Raw genomic sequence first — 21,141 nt, 5'->3', positions numbered from 1 at the left:
GCACTAGAAAGATCTGGTTTCCGAGTCCCCTCCTTACCCTTTGCCCAGAAGTTGGGCAGGAGCTGTTAAAGAAAAACTTAGTGAGGTCAGCTATCTTACTTGAAAGAAGGCAGAGAGGAAGTGAGCCATTGAGGTGCTTGACACAATTCCAACTGGCCTTAGTGCCCCAAGAGGCTGTAATTGGTACTTCCACTTTCAGATATTGTGTATCGTCAGTGGGTATTAAATTGCCCTAGCGATCCACTAGGTTCCCTCCACCCCACCCTAGCAGCAGTCTCTGCATTCGGGTGTCTGAGTAGCCAGCTCCCAAGGTGTGTCTGGAACGTGCCACCTGCTATAGGGGCTGAATCATTCACCTCCATTTTAAGAGGGAAGGAATAAGAAGAGGCCCGAGTGTAGGCAAGAGCGCTTCGGGTTTAGAATTGAAAACTCCAGTCCTGGCTCCAGCACTCAGCAGGGGCCAGTGGCTGACCCTAAAGATCTATACAGAAAGAGGGTTGGGTTAGAAATGTTTTAAGATTCCTTCTAACCCTGAGAATCCAGGGACAGACTATGGCTGGATAGGGGGTGGGCTTGGGGTCTTCATCCCTTGATGTAGGAGAATTTTTTTCAGTGTGGATAATATCACCATCACCTCCTCACTTGAGCATGGGCAGGTTCTCACAGCTGCCACCTCTGCCTAGTTCCAGCCCAATTAGCTGGTATCCTGACCATTCCTCACCCCCTCACATGCCCCTCCCTGGGGACGGATCACCTGCACCCTCCTGGTTGTCTTTTTTCTGGATATCTGGTAACCCTTACTCCTTTGTAAGAATGGCAGAACTCAAGAGTAAAATGATGGCACAATGGCAACAAAGTGTAGTATTCATAAACACACAATTTAAAGTTGGAGAGGTGCAGGTTCAAGTCTGATTTCTGCCACTATCTAGCTCTATGACCTTGAGCAAGTCTGATCCCTGAGAGCTGGTTTCCTTACGGTAAGGTGGGAATAATAATTGTTCCTACCTTATTGCCTGTTTATGAAGCTTAAATAAGATAATGAATGTGCCTGGCATATATTAAGTCCCCAGTGTAAGGCAGCTAATATTACTGCTTAGGATCCTGTAGAGTTCATTTGTATATGTGCTGTCTTGGTCAGTTTGGGCTGCTATAACAAATTACTGTTTGACTGGGTGATTTATAAACAATAGACATTTATTTCTCATAGTTCTGGATGCCGAAAAGTCTAAGATTAAGGCACTGGCATATTCAGTGTCTGGTGAGAGCCCACTTCTTGTTCTTAGATGGCTGTCTTCTTGCTGTGTCATCGCAGGTTGGAAGGGCATGAGGAGACCCTCTGGGGTCTTCTATAAAAGAAGTAATCCCATACATGAGGGCTCCACCCTCTTGACCTACTCACCTCCCAAAGACCCTGCCTCCAAATACCATCACCCTGGGGTTAGGATTTAACATATGAATTTTGGCAGCACACAAACATTCAGTCTACAGCATGTGTTAAAGAATTACTCTCGGCTCTCACTCCCTCTTGTGAGAAGACCAGAATCACAACTAGCTGCTGGACAATCATCAACAGGAAGACACTGGAACTCACCAAAAAAGATACCCCACATCCAAAGACAAAGGAGAAGCCACAATGAGACGGTAGGAGGGGCACAATCACAGTAAAATCAAATCCCATAACTGGTGGGTGGGTGACTCACAGACTGGACAACACTTATATCACAGAAGTCCACCCACTGGAGTGAAGGTTCTGAGCCCCACGTCAGGCTTCCCAACCTGGGGATCCGGCAATGGGAAGAGGAATTCCTAGAGAATCAGACTTTGAACCTAGCGGGAACTGACTGCAGGACTTCGACAGGACTGGGAGAAACAGAGACTCCACTCTTGGAGGGCACACACAAAGTAGTGTGCACATCAGGACCCAGGGGAAGAAGCAGTGACCCCAGGTGAGACTGAACCAGACCTACCGCTGGTGTTGGGGGGTCTCCTGCAGAGGTGGGGGGGGCTGTGGCTCACTGTGGGGACAAGGCAGCAGAAGTTCTGGAAAGTACTCCTTGGCGTTAGCCCTCCCAGAGCCTGTCATTAGCCCCACCAAAGAGTCCAGGTAGGCTCCAGTGTTGGGTTGCTTCAGGCCAAACAACCAACAGGGAGGGAACCCAGCTTCACCCATCAACAGTCAAGCAGATTAAAGTTTTACTGAGCTCTGCCCACCAGAGCAACAGCCAGCTCTTCCCACTACCAGTCCCTCCTATCAGGAAGCTTGCACAAGCCTCTTAGATAGCCTCAACGACCAGAGGTCAGACAGCAGAAACAAGAAGAACTACAGTCCTGCAGCCTGTGGAACAAAAATCACATTCACAGAAAGATAGACAAGATGAAAAGGCAGAGGGTTATGTACCAGATGAAGGAACAAGATAAAACCCCAGAAAAACAACTAAATGAAGTGGAGATAGACAATCTTCCAGAAAAAGAATTCAGACTAATGATAGTGACGATGATCCAAGACCTCAGAAAAAGAATGGAGGCAAAGATCGAGAAGATGCAAGAAATGTTTAACAAAGACCTAGAAGAATTAAGGAACAAACAAACAGATATGAACAATACAATAACTGAAATGAAAACTACACTAGAAGGAATCAATAGCAGAATAATTGAGGCAGAAGAACGGATAAGTGATCTGGAAGACAGAATGGTGGAATTCACTGCTGTGGAAGAGAATAAAGAAAAAAGAATGAAAAGAAATGAAGACAGTCTAAGAGACCTCTGGGACAACATTAAACGCAACAACGTTCGCATTATAGGGGTCCCAGAAGGAGAAGAGAGAGAGAAAGGACCAGAGAAAATATTTGAAGAGATTATAGTCGAAAACTTCCCTAACATGGGAAAGGAAATAGCCACCCAAGTCCAGGAAGCACAATGAGTCCCATACAGGATAAACCCAAGGAGAAACACACCTAGACACATAGTAATCAAATTGGCAAAAATTAAAGACAAAGAAAAATTATTGAAAGCAGCAAGGGAAAAATGAAAAATAATATACAAGGGAACTCCCATAAGGTTAACAGCTGATTTCTCAGCAGAAACTCTACAAGCCAGAAGGGAGTGGCATGATATACTTAAAGTGATGAAAGGGAAAAACATACAGCCAAGATTACTCTACCCAGCAAGGATCTCATTCAGATTCGATGGAGAAATCAAAAGCTTTACAGACAAGCAAAAGCTAAGAGAATTCAGCACCACCAAACCAGCTCTACAACAAATGGTAAAGGAAATTTTCTAAGTGGGAAACACAAGAAAAGAAAAGGACCTACAAAAACAGACCCAAAACAATTAAGAAAATGGTCATAGGAACATACATATCGATAATTACCTTAAACATCAATGGATTAAATTCTCCAACCAAAAGACACAGACTTGCTGAATGGATACAAAAACAAGACCCATATATATGCTATCTACAAGAGACCCACTTCAGACCTAGAGACACATACAGAATGAAAGTGAGAGGATGGAAAAATATACTCCATGCAAATGGAAATCAAAAGAAAGCTGGAGTAGCAATACTCATATCAGATAAAATAGACTTTAAAATAAAGAATGTTACAAGAGACAAGGAAGGACACTACATAATGATCAAGGGATCAAACCAAGAAGAAGATATAACAATTATAAATATATACGCACCAAGCACAGGAGCACCTCAATACATAAGGCAACTGCTAATATCTCTAAAAGAGGAAATTGACAGTAACACAATAATAGTGGAGGACTTTTAACACCTCATTTACACCAATGGACAGATCATCCAAAATGAAAATAAATAAGGAAAGAGAAGCTTCAAATGACACAATAGACCAGATAGATTTAATTGATATTTATAGGACATTCAATTCAAAAACAGCAGATTACACTTTCTTCTGAAGTGCGCATGGAACATTCTCCAGGATAAATCACATCTTGGCTCACAAGTCAAGCCTCAATAAATTTAAGAAAATTTAAATCATATCAAGCATCTTTTCTGAGCACAATGCTATGAGATTAGAAATCAATTACAGGGAAAAAAATGTAAAAAACACATGGAGGCTAAACAATACATTACTAAATAACCAAGAGATCACTGAAGAAATCAAAGAGGAAATCAAAAAATACCTAGAGACAAATGACAATGAAAACACAAAGAGCCAAAACTTTTGGGATGCAGCAAAAACAGTTCTAAGAGGGAAGTTTATAGCTATACAAGCCTACCTCAGGAAACAACAAAAATCTCAAATAAACAATCTAACCTTACACCTAAAGGAACTAGAGAAAGAAGAACAAACAAAACCCAAAGTTAGCAGAAGGAAAGAAATCGTAAAGATCAGAGCAGAAATAATTGAAATAGAAACAAAGAAAACAATGGCAATGATCAATAAAACTAAAAGCTGGTTCTTTGAGAAGATAAACAAAATTGCTAAACCATTAGCCAGACTCATCAAGAAAAAGAGGGAGAGGGTTCAAATCAATAAAATTAGAAATGAAAAAGGAGAAGTTACACAGACACCGCAGAAATACAAAGCATCCTAAGAGACTACTACAAGCAACTCTATGCCAATAAAATGGACAACCTGGAAGAAATGGAAAAATTCTTAGAAAGGTATAACCTTCCAAGACTGAACCAGGAAGAAACAGAAAATATGAACAGACCAATCACAAGGAATGAAATTGAAACTGTGATTAAAAATCTTCCAACGAACAAAAGTGCAGGACCAGATGGCTTCACAGGTGAATTGTATCAAACATTTAGAGAAGAGCTAACACCCAACCTTCTCAAACTCTTCCAAAAAATTTCAGAGGGAGGAACACTCCCAAACTCATTCTATGAGGCCACCATCACCCTGATACCAAAACCAGACAAAGATACTGCAAAAAAAGAAAATTACAGACCAATATCACTGATGAATATAGATGCAAAAATCCTCAACAAAATACTAGCAAACAGAATCCAACAGCACATAAAAAGGATCATACACCACGATCAAGTGGGATTTATCCCAGGGATGCAAGGATTCTTCAATATATGCAAATCGAACAATGTAATATACCATATTAACAAATTGAAGAATAAAAACCATATGATCATCTCAATAGATGCAGAAAAAGCTTTTGACAAAATTCAACACAATTTATGATAAAAACTCTCCAGAAAGTGGGCATAGAGGGAATCTACCTAATCTACCTATAATAAGGCTATATACGACAAACCCACAGCAAACATCATTCTCAGTGGTGAAAAACTGAAATCATTTCCTCTAAGATCAGGAACAAGACAAGGATGTCCACTCTCACCATTATTATTCAACATAGTTTTGGAAGTCCTAGATAAGGCAATCAGTGAAGATTAAGAAATAAAAGGAAAACAAATTGGAATACAAATACAAATTGGATACTATACATAGAGAATCCTAAAGGTGCCACCAGAAAACTATTAGAGCTAATCAATGAATTTGGTAAAGTTGCAGGATACAGAATTAATGCATTCCTATACACTAATGATGAAAAATCTGAAAGAGAAATTAAGGAAACACTCCCATTTATTATTGCAACAAAAAGAATAAAATATCTAGGAATAAACCTACCTAGGGAGACAAAAGACCTATATGCAGAAAACTATAAGACACTGATGAAAGAAATTAAATGTGATACCAGCAGATGGAGAGATATACCATGTTCTTGGGTTGGAAGAATCAATATTGTGAAAATGACTATACTACCCAAAGCAATCTACAGATTCAATGCAATCCCTATCAAATCACCAATGGCATTTTTTATGGAACTAGAACAAATCATCTTAAAATTTGTATGGAGACACAAAAGACCCCGAATAGCCAAAGAGTCTTGAGGGAAAAAAACGGAGCTGGAGGGATCAGACTCCCTGACTTCAGACTATACTACAAAGCTACAGTAATCAAGACAATATGGTACTGGCACAAAAACAGAAACGTAGATCAATGGAACAAGATAGAAAGCCCAGAGATAAACCCATGCACCTAAGGTCAACTAATCTAAGACAAAGGAGGCAAAAATATACAATGGAGAAAAGACAGTCTCTGCAATAAGTGGTGCTGGGAAAACTGGACAGCTACATGTAAAAGAATGAAATTAGAACACTCCCTAACACCATGCACAAAAATAAACTCAAAATGGATTCAAGACCTAAATGTAAGACCGGACACTGTAAAACTCTTAGAGGAAAACATAGGAAGAACACTCTTTGACATAAATCACAGCAAGATCATTTTTGATCCACCTCCTAGAGTAATGGAAATAAAAACAAAAATAAACAAATGGGACCTAATGAAAGTTCAAAGCTTTTGCACAGCAAATGAAACCATAAACAAGACGAAAAGACAACCCTCAGAATGTGAGAAAATATTTGGAAACGAATCAATGGGTAAAGGATCAATCTCCCAATTATATAAACAGCTCATGCAGCTCAATATTAAAAAACAAACAACCCAATCCAAAAATGGGCAGAAGACCTAAATAGACATTTCTCCAAAGAAGACATACAGATGGCCAAGAGGCACATGAAAAGCTGCTCAACATCACTAATTATTAGAGAAATGCAAATCAAAACTACAATGAGGTATTCCCTCACACCACTTAGAATGGGCATCATCAGAAAATCTACAAACAACAAATGCTGGAGAGAGTGTGGAGAAAAGGGAACCCTCTTGCACTGTTGGTGGGAATGTAAATTGATACAGCCACTATGGAGAACAGTATGGAGGTTCCCTAAAAAACTAAAAATAGAATTGCCATATGATTCAGCAATCCCACTACTGGGCATATACCCAGAGAAAACCATAATTCAGAAAGACATATGCACTGCAATGTTCATTGCAGCACTATTTACAATAGCCAGGTCATGGAAGCAACCTAAATGCCCATCAACAGACGAATGGATAAAGAAGATGTGGTACATATATACAATGGGATATTACTCAGCCATAAAAAGGAACGAAATTGCGTCATTTGTTGAGACGTGGATGGTTCTAGAGACTGTCATACAGAGTGAAGTAAGGCAGAAAGAGAAAAACAAATATCGTATATTAACGCATGTATGTGGAACCTAGAAAAATTGTACAGATGAACCGGTTTGCATGGCAGAAGTTGAGACACAGATGTAGAGAAGAAACGTATGGACACCAAGGGGGGAAAACTGCGGTGGGGTGGGGATGGTGGTGTGCTGAATTGGGTGATTAGGATTGACCTGTATACACTGATGTGTATAAAATTGATGACTAATAAGAACCTGCTGTATAAAAAAACAAACAAACAGAAAAAAACAACTAATACTAAACTTTCTTTGGGTGATTTGTATGGAGATATGTTAATATAAATGTTTCAGACATTACATGAAATTTCTAAAAATCTTATATGTTCTGGTATAATGTTTTAAGTGATAATTCTAGTTATTACTTGAAAATGTATATCTCAGAAATAACTAATAAAACAAAATAAAACAAAAAGAACTTCTCTATCCCTTTCTGCAGAGAACATCACCACCCTGAAGACAGGCACTGGCCCTAAAGAACTCAGCAGGTGGGTGAGAGAAGGGCTGGCCCACGCAGGAGTATCAGGCATCTTGGAAGACGGTCTGCTTGGCTCCATTTGTGGACTGGTGTGGGTGGGACCATGGCCATGGAGGTTGGGGCAGAGGAGAGAGGCTCAAAATGGGGGCAGGAGATGGTTGGCTGTTGGGGATGTGGAAGCCCGAGGTGAGAGAGCGCCCACAGAAGCGGGGAGGCCCCAGGGCAATTTTGCGGATGGTCACTGCAGCCAGCCAGGGCAGCTGAAGCATCCTCGTTGTCTTATTTGCTTCCCTAAGCTTCGGCACAGCAGCCACAGCTGTTTCTAGCTCCATCGGTGTCATGGCCCTCATCTTGCTGCTGGTGGGGCTCTTGTCCATGACTCTGAAGAAATGGAGGCATGAGAGTGAGTTGAACGGCTGGCCCTGGAGCTGGGAACCAGGAAAGAGGAGAAACCAAGGGCAGAGATGGGATGTCTTTCCTATGGGGCAGCCTTGGGGGAGGGTAGAAGAGGGCAGGCTATAGGGTCTGTTCTCTGGAGTTGCCAGGGACTCAGCACATAGCAACAAGATTTATTTATGGTACAAATTCATTGTGCTAAAAGCCATACATAAGCAATCTGTATAGACGTGGTTTATATGCATCAACTAAAATAAATATAGATGCCAAGCTCATCTAAATACTAACCCAAATTATAAAGTATACCAACAGTGCTTACTCCCCCTGCCTCTTCCTGGGCACTTAGCTCAGTCTCAGAGGCCCAATGGGTTAAACGCGGTGGATTTTGCATTCTGAAGTCCAACCCTAAGCCCAGTAATCAATCAAGGAGAGATGGTTACTACCTCAACTCAGGCTGACTCTGAATTTATTAATTTTTTGAGGACTATCTAAGAAACAACTGAAGCATCAGACCAATCTTCTCCACAAATCCTTGGTAAGGAAATAGTGGAGTCATACCTAGAGGGGCTCCTGGTTAGCTCTGCCAGGATTTCATGCTGTTCCTAGGTAGACCCCATACAGGGGTGGTGGTGGTAAGGCAGAGAACAGTCCTGAAAGAAATGTTCTTGAAAATCAAGGCAGATCTAGGGCTTGCTCAGCAAAAACCCAATGTTCCACTTGCTGTCCTATAGGGGCCCCAGTAGCTGGTTTTATCTTTGGAAGTGGCTGGTACCTCTAACCTGTGTCCTATCTCTAAAGGAGCTTTCCTGCCATGCTGATGCCATATATTCCAACGTGATCAACTTGGCCCCCAGGGAAGCAGACGACTTCGCTGTCTATGCCAACATGCCCCCTTTCGATCGCCCCAGAAGGACATCACCAGACCAAGTGGAATATGCCTCCATTGTATTCCACTGATGGGAAGCCAGTGAGATGCTTCAGAGAGGAAAGTCGGACCTGTGCTCCAGCTAGATCCTGAAACGGCTTTTCCTTTAGATGTGTGTGTGTGTATGTGTGTGTGTGTGTGTGTGCGCGCGTGTGTGTGTGTGTGTGTGTTTAAAATGCATAAACCATATTCTGATGGAGGTAAACGACTGGGTATTTCTTCTAATTTATTGGAAACAAGTGCAGTTATAATGGAAAGGAGTGACATCTGAGAGACAAGGGACACAATCATTCCAGCCATTTCTCTCCAGCCCTTTCTCGCCCTTGCCCTTCCTGAGGCAAGGGCTCAGGAGTGGGGCTCGCACCACTCAAGGACCAGCTTCTGTATTTTGTCTCTCTTGTTCTGCCCTGTCAGGAATTGACACCCTGTAGAGGTTAATTCATGAGTCACACTCACGTCTGGAGATGTGAATGGCTGATTGCTGTGTCTATGTCTTCACAGCAGCTTTGCTGGAATGTACCAAGTGTGGGGGGAGGAGGCATGGGAGAGCTGCAAGTATGTGTAAAGTCTTCTTCCTGAGGGAGTGAACGCAGAGAATGCGGGGCCACCCGGGACAGGAGCTGGGGAAGGATCACCCGGTGGAAGTGGGTACATGTCACCACCACCAAGTGTCTGCTCCGTGGGAACTTCGGAAGATGTCTGGAACTATGCAACTGATTCATTCCTTCTTTCCTTCATTTAAAAACATGCATTAGGGCTTCCCTGGTGGCACAGTGGTTAAGAATCCGCCTGCCAAGGCAGGGGACACGGGTTCGAGCCCTGGTCCTGGACACATGCCGCGGAGCAACTAAGCCCGTGCACCACAACTGCTGAGCCTGTGCTCTAGAGCCAGCGAGCCCCAACTACTGAGCCCGCATGCCACAACTACTGAGCCTGTGCTCTAGAGCCAGCGAGCCCCAACTACTGAGCCCGCATGCCACAACTACTGAGCCTGTGCTCTAGAGCCAGCGAGCCCCAACTACTGAGCCCGCGTGCCACAACTACTGAAGCCCGTGCACCTAGAGCCTGTGCTCTGCAACAAGAGAAGCCACTGCAGTGAGAAGCCTGCACACCACAACAAAGAGTAGCCCCACTTGCCGCAACTAGAGAAAGCCCGCGCGCAGCAACAAAGACCCAATGCAGCCAAAAATTTTTTAAAAATCCTAAAAAAAAAAATAAATAAAACATGCATTAAACACCACCATATTTTAGACCCTGGGAATACAGCAGTGAATCCAACAGACAAAACCTTATTCTCATGGAGCTTACCTTCTAGGAGGGGGGCAGTGAACAAATAAACAAGAAAGTACACAGACTGTCACATGGTAGCATGTGCTATGGACATAAATAAAGCAAGTCCTGGAAGGTAGGGAAACACCAGGTGGGAGTGGGTTGCTATTTTGTATTAGATGGTCAGGTACAGGCTTGCTGACATTTGACCTGAAGGCAGTGAGAAAGTGAGACCTGAGGATAAATGGGGAAGAGCATGTCAGGCAGAAGGGACAGCAAGTGCAAAGGCCCTGAGGTGGAAGTATACTTTACATGGTCAAAGAATATCAAGGATGTTAGTGTGTCTGGAGTTGGCCGGGGTGGGGGCGGGAGCAGTATGGGGAAATGAGGTGTGTGCAACAAATCAGCGCCTGAGTTTGGGAATCAGTGGTCTAAGGCAGTGTTCCCCACAGCATACTCCATGCAGTGGGAGTACAGGGGCCCCTGGTCCTTTGGGGATCATGCCTCTGGCTGCACCTCTCTCTCTACTCCCGCTGCTCACATTTGTTAATCTCCAGATATTCTCCTCATTTATAGGGGACTCCTGGTCTCCGCTCCACCCTAATCCTGTCATCACTCAAGGTTATTTCGTGGCAGTGTAGATGATCTTCCCTACCTTTGAGCTTAAAGTTTCCCAAAGTGTGTTCTTCCAGTTATGAGAGATGTTAATGGATGTTGGGATGTAGAGAGTAGGTGAGATCTATGACCAGATAAGTTTGGGAAATGATGAATAAGTAAAGAGTAATGGAGAAAAATAATTTTTCATTTAAAACCAAACATGATAGAAGCCACTTCTGTCTTCGAAGGAGGGTATGCCATACTGGTTCACATCAGTAAGAAAACACATTCTTTATGGCTCCTTTCCACTCATAGAGACTGGAGAGGGGAGGAGGAAGTAGAAAGGAAACACAAAGATTTCTAAGCCTCTGCCCTCTTTTCTGTTGATACTGGGCAAGTCCAAGGGCAGAGAGCCCTTTGTTATAGCGCAGATGTAGGGTGACCACACACCCTGGTTTGTTGGGGACTTTCCTGGTATGCAACTGTTGTCCCAGATAAACTATTATTAGGTCCACTTTCATTCTCAAAAGTGTCATAGTTTGGGTGACAAATTATGTGGTCACCCGTTAACAAGGCTTTGAAAGTGCAAAAGCAAGTCCAAGGCCAATAAGGAGCGGAGAGCAAAGTTGTTTTGTACAATAAAGTGAGAATAGAGTTGGGGTGGGGGTGGAGGAGGCTGCGGGGGAGACAACAAGGACATTTTTGAGGGAAAAGGGGGCTAAAATCATGTAAAAGATTTCCACCACCACAAACCTCAGTAAAGCCCACTGAACACACCAAGGTCTGGTGTGGGTATTTTGGGGAAGGGGACATCATGGACAAGGGACTGAAACCCACATCTTTGTCAGCATAGAGCAGAAATAAGAGAGAAGTGGTAAGAGGTGCAATCTGAATGAGTTGGACAGTTCAGGGGGAGGATGAACTCAGAGCTGGAAGCAAACACAAGCACACAAACCCTCTGGAAATTCTCAGAAATCTCAGGGAGGGCACCAGAGTTTCCAAAGAACTTACAATTGGGATATTAACAATGGTCCTTAAATGGATACTGTGGCCTCAGCATATATCTGTGTTGAAAAATTTAAACAGGTTTCTTTATGGCAAGACTTCTCAGAGCCTCCGATATGTAATGTACTTTATGAATAGTATTCTTTAAACTCTCTTTTGTTTTCTTAGGGAGCATCCCATAGGACAGGAAGTAACCCTTGTAACGCCCTGTGGGAAGAGCTTGTTTACGGGGACACCTGCCCAGGCGGGACTGTCACAGGGAGACCCCAGCCTAACCCTGCTTCTGATTCAATCCAAGGAGGGTGCAGAATAGTCATTATTAGTCTTTTATGTGGCAAATGGGGTAGCTGTGCCCAGTCTGAAGTGAGGACACCCCCTCTTCCAGCTTTGATCTGTACCCAACAGCCCCCAATTTTTAGTTAGCCAGCCAGAGACATCTCTCTGGGGCAGTAGCTCTCAGCTGGGAGCAATTTTGCTCCCCTTCCCAGATATCTGAAAATATATGGAGACTTTTTTTTTTTTTTTCCTGCGGTACGCGGGCCTCTCACTGTTGTGGTCCCTCCCATTGCGGAGCACGTGCTCTGGACGCGCAGGCTCAGCGGCCATGGCTCACGGGCCCAGCCGCTCCGCGGCATGTGGGATCTTCCCAGACCAGGGCATGAACCCGTGTCCCCTGCATCGGCAGGCGGACTCTTAACCACTGCACCACCAGGGAAGCCCCTGGAGACATTTTTGATTGTCACAATGGAGTGGCGTGTGTGTGTGTGTGTGTGTGTGTGTGTGTGTGTGTGCTACTGGCATATAGGGGGTAGAGGCTAGGGATGCTGTTAGACATTCTACAATGCACTGGAAAGCCCCCCCACAAAATAGAATTATCCTGCACAAAGTGCTGCTGTTGAGAAGCCCTGCTCTAGGCTCTTCCTGGAGCTCATGCTCCAATACGTAGCTAAGATGAAGATGTTGACCAGACTCTCCATGCCCCAAGCTTGGGACCCACAGTGATTTCAACAGAAGTAAAATGAGCACTAAATAATGATTTAAAAATCTCAGCAACTAGAAAGATGGATGAGCAGTCATCCCGATTTGCCCTGGACTGTCCTAGTTTTAGCACTGAGAGCGTTGAGTATTAGTATTGATGGGTTCCAGGAAACCCCTCAGGTCTGGGCTGCTAGCAGCTAGGGCTCTCCACTTCTGCATTTAGCCTTTGTGGTTTTAGAGCAAACAGCTGCCCTTCTCAGTTAGGATGGGAGAATTCTGGGCCTTTACAGCTAAAGCAGAGGGCAAGTGAGTTATACACTCCAAGGAGGCCCAGGTCTTGGGCACTAAGACAAATCCCTCCAGCTCATCTGCAGAAGAAGCTGTCCACAACCCACTGGCCTGGCGGATGTAGCTGTCCTCCTTCCCTTGCTGCTCCTCCACACCCATGGCTCCTGCCTTACATCACTCTCAGAGGAGCTGCTCAGTGCATTTTGCTGTATGAGTGAATGGGTGCTGCTCTTCTAAAGATTCTTGGGAAATTCTGTTAAATAGGCTGAGGAGCTTCTAGACATTTGGCCATGTGGTGGTTGCTGTTTCTCTTGGGAAAACATAATTCTGCAATGTTCTGAACATCCTCCAAGAAATGTATCTGTTTTAACAAGGGCAGGGATTTGGAACGTAAAACGCTTTGCAAAGTCCTGAGAAAAATCTCTCTGTGTGACTGGAAATGAGGTTCACTTGCTCCCTTAATGTTTCTTATTAGAGGATAGAAAAAGCCAGCTTCTCGGTGCCCAGCAGGCAGGAGTATTTCTGACAGTATTTGGAATTATGGTGCATGGTAATAACAAAAAGCAGACTGCCTTTAGTTGGTTTTATTATTTTTTAAATCCACTGCAGACAATGCACCCCTTGAGCGCCTGCTTCCAGGATGGACAGCTCCCACTGCCACCTGCCCTCCACCCAATCCATGCACCACTCTCTTGTCAGCTATCAGCCTTGGCCCTTCACTTACCTTGTACAACTTTGGCAAGTTAACTAATTTCTTTAAGTTGAGATTTTCTCATCTGTAAAATGGAAATAATAAGTTCACAGATTATGGAAATAATCTGTGACTGCTTTGGAGATAGGCATTGTCTGATGATGTTATATGAAAATATTCTGTAAATTACAAGATGCTGTAGAAAAATGTGAAGAATTATTATCAACTGACATATGACAGTTGATCATGTTACAAGGAGATATTTCTCATGGATCAGTTGAATGGACTAGAACAGCAGGACGATTTTGCCATCATTAGAAGGGCGTGGCCACTATCAGTAACGTTTTTTTTTTTTTTTTTTTTTGAGAACCTGCCTCAAGTACTACGCAGCAACATCTCATAAACAGGAACTCAACAAATAAATAAATCACGTGGTCCTTAATTTTTCACTTCCTTAAGAGCCAATGATCTAAGGGGAGTTAAAGCAGACACAAAAAACAGTGGAAAAAAAATTTGTGTGCAAAGAAGGCCAGCCCAGATAGAGAAAAGGATATACTGAATGTACAAAGGTCCAAACTTATGAAACTGATGAGTGTAGAGGGATGTCCTTCATTCCAAAAGGATTCTTGTCTTTATAAGTGGGTGTATTTCAGGCTTTGTATAAATAGTGCCCTCCTCTAATACACTCTGGGCATAGATGTTTAAAACTTGATTTACTGAATTCACCAATGTTCCCTGGAAACACCTAGCTGGAGCAATCTCGACTGCACAAGGAAAGTGGGGGGACAGCCAGAGGTCCCAGTGAGTTAGAAGGACGTTCCTTGAGACTTGGCACCTGGGGGCTCCCACCCCACCTCCTGTGTCTTTGCCATGCCCTTGGGGTGTCCTTGGCAGGCTCCACCTGTCCCTCTGATATTGGAGCACGTCGGGGCTCTCCCCTGGCCCTTTGCCTTCTCACTCTACTCCCAAAGGCTTTAGTGCTGTCTGCTTGCCGACGCCCCTGAAATCTACGTCTCCAACTGTAGACATCTGTAGACACACATCTAACTGCTTACTGGCTTTCACCTCTTGGGTGTATGACAGCAATAATAATGATAAATACTTTTGTAGTCGTAACTGTGTGTAAACACTTACATAGTCTTAACAGACCTATTTTAAGTGCCTCACATATAACTCATATAAGCCTCACAGCAGCACTTGAGAAAGCTACTGTTATTCTTGTCTTCAAGAAATCGAGTCACAGAGAAGATAGGTAGCAGCAGAGTCAGTCTGGCTTCAGGGGCCCCGTCTTTAACCACTCTCTGGACTGGGCCCCTGTGTACTCACACTCAACACATCAGGCACAGAAAGCATGCTGCAGCTCCCCCATTGCCCTCTCCCTCCCCACTGGCCACCCACTGGCCCTATCTGAAAATCTATGAGTCACTTTGCCATTCTCTACCTCCCACTTCCATTCCAAGTAATTTGATCACCAAATCCTATCACTTTTACACCTTGCGTATTTAAAAAATCTGTTTAATTGCCTCTGTCTCTCCCTCTAATCTGTTCTCTACGTTGCAACCAGAGGTTCTTCAAAAAACAAACTCTGAGTGGTCATTATCAGTTAATGTTTCTTCAGCTTATCAACGCACCTTCAATGGGTTCCAGGTGTCCATTGGATAAATCCTAACTTCTTAGCAGGGCCCACAATGCCCTCTGTGATCCCACCCATACGCACCCCCTCAGCCTCATCACTCTTCACTGCCCTCCCGCTCTCTCCCCTTTATCTTGGCTGGCTCTCAGTTTTCCAAATGCACTAGTTCTCTCTCTCTCCACTGAGATTTTACTCATGCTCTTTCTTCTGCCTGTAGCCCTCCCCTCACTCCCTAGGTCAGAGCTGAGTCCTTCTCTGATCAAAGACTGTGATGAGCCCTTCTGCTATATGTTCCCTGACTCCCTTTAACTTTCCAGGAGACAGCATTCATCACACCTTAGTGTAATTTCTTGTCTGAAGTCTATGACCCCAGTTGCATGGGGATAGGGATCAAGTCCATCTTCTTTACCTCTGGATCCCAAGTGCAGGGCCAGGTGCATTGTCAACTATCAAGAAATATCTGTAACGTGAATGAATGAATGGCAGAACAATTTGGAGGGAATAACATAGTGACCACAGTAGCAAAGCCCTTGCTATTTGATAAGATATCAGCTTTATTGAGGTAGAATTCACATACCATACAATTCACAATGCTATGGCTTTTAGTATATTTGTAGAGGTGTGCAACCATCATCACAATTTTAGAACATTTTCATCACCCCAGAAGAAACCCTGCGCTCATGAGCAGTCAGTCACCATTTCCTTCTATGTTATTTTAAAAGATAATAAAGCCTAGTATTTGTAACGTGTTTCACGTGGGTTAACAGAGCCCATGTGGACTCATTGAATCTTGAACAACTCTGTGGGGTGGGCATTTGACTGCATCTGTCAACGAGTTTTAACTTCAGTTTTTGGAGGAAGATCCTTTTTTTTTTTTGCGGTACGCGGGCCTCTCACTGTTGTGGCGTCTCCCATCGTGGACCACAGGCTCCGGACGCGCAGGCTCAGCGGCCATGGCTCACGGGCCCAGCCGCTCCGCGGCATGTGGCATCTTCCCGGACCAGGGCATGAACCCGTGTCCCCTGCATCGGCAGGCGGACTTTCAACCACTGCGCCACCAGGGAAGCCCTCCTTAGTCTTCTTGACACACCGTTTTTCCCCCTTAAAAATGGGGAGAGATAACTGATTCTCCTGCAGAAAGTAGCTATGTTTTCCATGAGGCGTTGCATCCCACGAACGTTGGAGGCATTGTGCAAGGGGAGAAGGGCTTGGGAGGGATGCAGTCTTATGAAATGTGTAGGGTGTGGGAAGTGAATGTGAGTTATCGACCTCCATCAGCCGCTCCTTCTTCCACCACGTGATAAGCTATCAGAAATAGCTTCCTGTTGACATTACAGATGTTATAGCTTCATTTAGGGCTGTCAGCTCAAAGCAGAGAGAGGAGGACCATATCACATCGGGCTAGGCAGATGGAGGCTTGGATGTGGACCTCCCAAGAGGCACCAGCAGGAATCCATTGACAGTGGCCTCTGGAAAGGAGCAGACTAAGTGCTTTTGTGAGCAAATCATCTCATCTTCAGCAAGTGTTTGCATATAGTTAGGCAGTGTGTGAGATGCGGGCATACCCCAGGCATGTATAAATAACAGCACTTTAATTCATTCACTCACTTACACATGCCACAAACACTGCTTGAGCACCTACTAGACGCAGGCAGAGTTCTGGTAACAAGGGACACAGTAGAGTAAGACACAGACTCTCGATTTAGAGCAGAGTCGTGGATGATCGAATCAAAATTACTTGCAATTGTTTATGAAGAAAATGTAGTCCAGAGAGGTCGAATGCCTCGGGGCTCCAGGTTACTGAGGTCCAAGTCAAGTGGACTTTCTATTATTGCAACACTGTCGTAGTAGAGTACACACATGGAGGACCCCAAATATGTCATGCTCAAAACTCCTTAACAACTACATGATATCGTGAGCCTTGAAGAGGCATCACGGAAGGTTCTAGTCCAAGAGTGGTCTACACAGAAGAGCAGAGCAGTGTGAATGGTACACAACCCTGGCTGCTGCCATGTCTACCCCGGGTTCAGGTAAAAGGGTAATCAAGGTATTGGGTCAAAATTCTTGGCTTGATTCCTGTAGGTTAGTTGTAGCTAGAGTTAATAACTGAGAGAGGGGCTTCCCTGGTGGCACAGTGGTTGAGAGTCCGCCTGCTGATGCAGGGGACACGGGTTTGTGCCCCGGTCCGGGAAGATCCCACATGCCGTGGAGCGGCTGGGCCCGTGAGCCATGGCCGCTGGGCCTGCGCGTCCGGAGCCTGTGCTCCGCAATGGGAGAGGCCACAACAGTGAGAGGCCCGCGTACCGCAAAAAAACCAAAAAAACAAAAAAACAAAAAAAAACTGAGAGACTCTGGCAGAGTCAGGAGCAGCGAGGTGTATGTTGACAGTGTAAGGATGAACCTGGATGGTGCTGAAAACTCAGTTAGGAAATCATTCTGTAGAGCTTCTAGGACCCCCATGCATTCCTCAACTTTGAGTAAGGGTGGCGCTTCCTGTTCTTAACATAGCTCTGCAAAGGAAAGAAGACTGTAGCTATAGACATATTTCCTCAGTGAACTGATAATACATCGCGGGTCGGAAAACACTGAGCAGCGCTCAGCCCAAGGGGTGGATTTCTAACTTTAATTTAGAGAATAAAAATGTAAATAGCTACCACCTCTTGTTTACCAGAGAAAGGAGCTTCTGTTAAGTGCTTTGCCTATTTATTTGTATCATTTAACTTTAAAAAGCCTTATGAGATTTAAAAAAATTAGACAGACATTTATTATTAACTTATGAAAAGACTGAGACCCAGAGAGGTTAAGTAACTTATCCCAAGTCAACCAGCTACCAAGTAGTACAGCCAGGTTTCAAACCTGAATATATCTGACTTGGGAGCCATTATTCTATATTGGTTATCTTGTTGCGAGCAGGGCGGTGACATCACTGAGGCCTATAAAGTACTGTTTTCTTTGTTTTATCTCAGGATCATTTTATGCTCCTCCTGTTCTTTTTCACTCCCAAATTTAGGTTGTGGAGGTTTAGCCTGAGACACCCCACCAAAAGCCTGCAATTGACCTTCCTTCCCTTCCTTGGCACTGTCATACAAACTGTAACAGCCGTCTGAGGTCGGCCTCATTCAATGTTTAACGGTAAAGAAGTCCTTAAAAAATTATCCTTATCAGTTGCCGTACGTTCCATATACACACTCATAATTATCTATGGTCGTATCACACACAGATTCGGAGATGAGGTGAGCTGGAAGGGACCTTTGCTAATATGTAGAGACCCACTTCTTCATTTTACAAAGGAAGATCATGAGTCCACTGGTGGGAAAGTGATTTGTCTGAGCTCATACGGCAAGTTAGTGCCAGAGCTGGGACTTGAACCCAGGCCTCTTGACTTCTCCTCCAGGGTTCTTTCCGCTCTACCGGGACGTGTGCATATTTGTGGAATTTAAACATTTGTTCACATGGAGGGAAAGAGACTACTAACCTCCATCGACGTAAACTGTCTGCATGGAGCAGTAGGGTAGAGCCCTGCCAAGAGAGAAAGGAGGTGTTGTCTGTTGCTTCACCCCGCTCTACAAAACTGAGCTAGATTATTATCTTCTGAGCAGCATGCCCTCACCCTATTGGAAATGATGAAACATTGGCGACTGACCTTCAGTGACTGAGAAGCTTCCGGGTGGGGCTGGGGGGTGGTGAGGGAGATGTTTCCATCAGGACATCGCTGAAACACAGGCTGGGATCAGAACTTTCTCATGGTCCTGGGGGTAAGTGTTGTCTGGGCACGTAGGATTTTAAATTAGTTTGAGGAGTGTGTGTCTGTTTGTGAACATGTATGTGTAGAAGTTTCAGAGGAGGTTCTCTGTTTATGTGTTAGAATGCCAGGGTGTGGAATTCAATTGCCATTGGCTTGGAGTGAACTTAAGGTTTGTCAGTGTGCACTTTATGGACATTAGTCTCTTGCTCCTGAGACCTGAGATCTGTCTTCAGTAGCAGCAGTGTCCTTCAGGGCTCTGGCTAGAAGGTAAATAAACTTTGGATGCAGACAGAACCAGATCCAAAGAACTTTGCTAAATGTTTGTAATCCTCAGTTTCCTCATCTGTAAAATGGGTATAAAACCAGCCACCTTTCAGTGTTGCTATGAGGATTACAGAAAATATACATTTAGTGCCGAGTCCAGTACTCCATCAATAGTAGCTATAAATTATTTACTCTTTTAAAGTCAACTGGGAACCAGATCCCAGAGAATATCTCCCTGCAGGAGTTTTTCCCTTAAGATTCATTCTGAGCTACAAAGAACTGGGATGTGCGGAGGGAAGGGAACCAGCCTGGCAGTTTAAAAATGTTATGAATGAGAATCAGAAAATGTACACTGTCAAAAAAAAAGCCAGGCAAACATCTGGGCAAGGAAAAGCCAACAACAACAACAGCAAAATATAATAGCTGACTCTAACATAGAGCTTACTATGTCCCAGGAACTGTTAAGAGCATCACGTAGATTAATTCATTTAATCCTCACAACAACTCTGAAAATATAGGCGCTGTTCATAGCTTCTCTTTATGATTGAGGAAACTGAGGCACAAAGGTGTTGAGTGACTTGACTGAAGTCAGTGACAGAAAACTCTTCTAGAATACTTTAGCATAGAAGAGTGTTCTTAGAGCAGGCTTCTCTCCATTGTCCCTGCAGCCTGGGAGCTCAGAAGTGTAGACCAGGCACTCAAGGAAGACTTGGATATTGGTCGACTCTGCTCTTGTTTGAGGCACTGACCCTGTGTGGGCTTCGGCAACCCTACTCAGTACAATGCCTTGAGTAGGATCAGCTGCGTAATCAGCAGGGCCCCGTACAAATGGACATCTTGGACCCCTTTTTAAAAATTATTAAGAATTTAAAGATGGCAACAGCAGAGCACTAAACCCATCATGGGGCCCTTCTGAGCATGAGGTCCTACTGGACTCCACAGGAGACATGCCCATGGCCCTGAGACCCAGTAATGAGGCAGGAACAGTGCTGGAAAGTTCCATGGTCTCACTTACCCCTCTTGACAAATTATGTGAGGGAGGCCTTTGGCTTTCTAATTAACAGAGGAGAAAATTGAGACTCAGGGACATCAAGTGCCCCCCACCAAGCTTAAACAGTGTTTATTATATGCAAACTGATTGAACTGCAATGAGTACAGAATGTTACAAAGTGCTTTTCCCCACACGTTGTCTCTAAATATTGTGCCAGGAATTGTGGAGCTAAAGTATGGACTAGACATGGTCCCAGCCACCAAAGCGCTCACAAACTGAGCATAATCTGAGGAAGATGTTTAGTTTCTCTAAAATTTAGTTGGTCAATTCTATAAAATTTAGTTGGCCCCTCCAATTCACCTGGAGCTTTGCAGAACTAGCAAAATGACTCCTGAAGTTGCTTGCAATTCTTTGTCCTGCTGATTTAGTCTCGGTACTAAGTTTCATTCATCTCAGGTAATTGTAAAAATGCTTTCTCTCAAATCACCAAGTTGCATTCATCTCAAGTACTTACTTGGAAAAAATGCTTTCCGTCAAATTACTAGTTAGAAATTTTGGATGACTTATTTTCCTCCTAAAACATTGGCTGTGCCTGCACGTATAAATCCGTGTGACTGGAGATGTGGCTTAGCTGGTTGAGATTCAAAGTTGCTATTTCTGGTTAATTTGAGTCTTATCCTTTATGTCGTTTTAGACTCATGGAATTCTCATGGAACAACAACATGTCAGAACTAAATCTATTTATCTCACCCCTTTCAGTTTCTAGACAGGGAAACTGAGACTCA

The 21,141-nt window shown here is 44.0% G+C and overlaps 1 protein-coding gene across 1 annotated transcript in view; it reads right to left on the bottom strand.

Annotated features, from left to right (window-relative positions):
* Positions 1-13,191, bottom strand: part of CTSE (cathepsin E) — a gene marked incomplete at both ends in the record, with an annotated part of 50,523 nt that extends 37,332 nt beyond the window's left edge. The window contains 1 exon segment of the mRNA XM_082654051.1: positions 13,144-13,191. Within this exon segment, the coding sequence (XP_082510177.1) occupies positions 13,144-13,191 (48 nt within the window).
* Positions 13,192-21,141: the final 7,950 nt, after the last annotated feature.

The sequence above is a fragment of the Grampus griseus genome (assembly GCF_964374135.1).
Source record: "Grampus griseus genome assembly, chromosome: 1".
Taxonomy (NCBI): domain Eukaryota; kingdom Metazoa; phylum Chordata; class Mammalia; order Artiodactyla; family Delphinidae; genus Grampus; species Grampus griseus.
The sequence above is the reverse complement of the archived record's forward strand: the minus strand, read 5'-3'. Positions and strand labels throughout refer to the sequence as shown.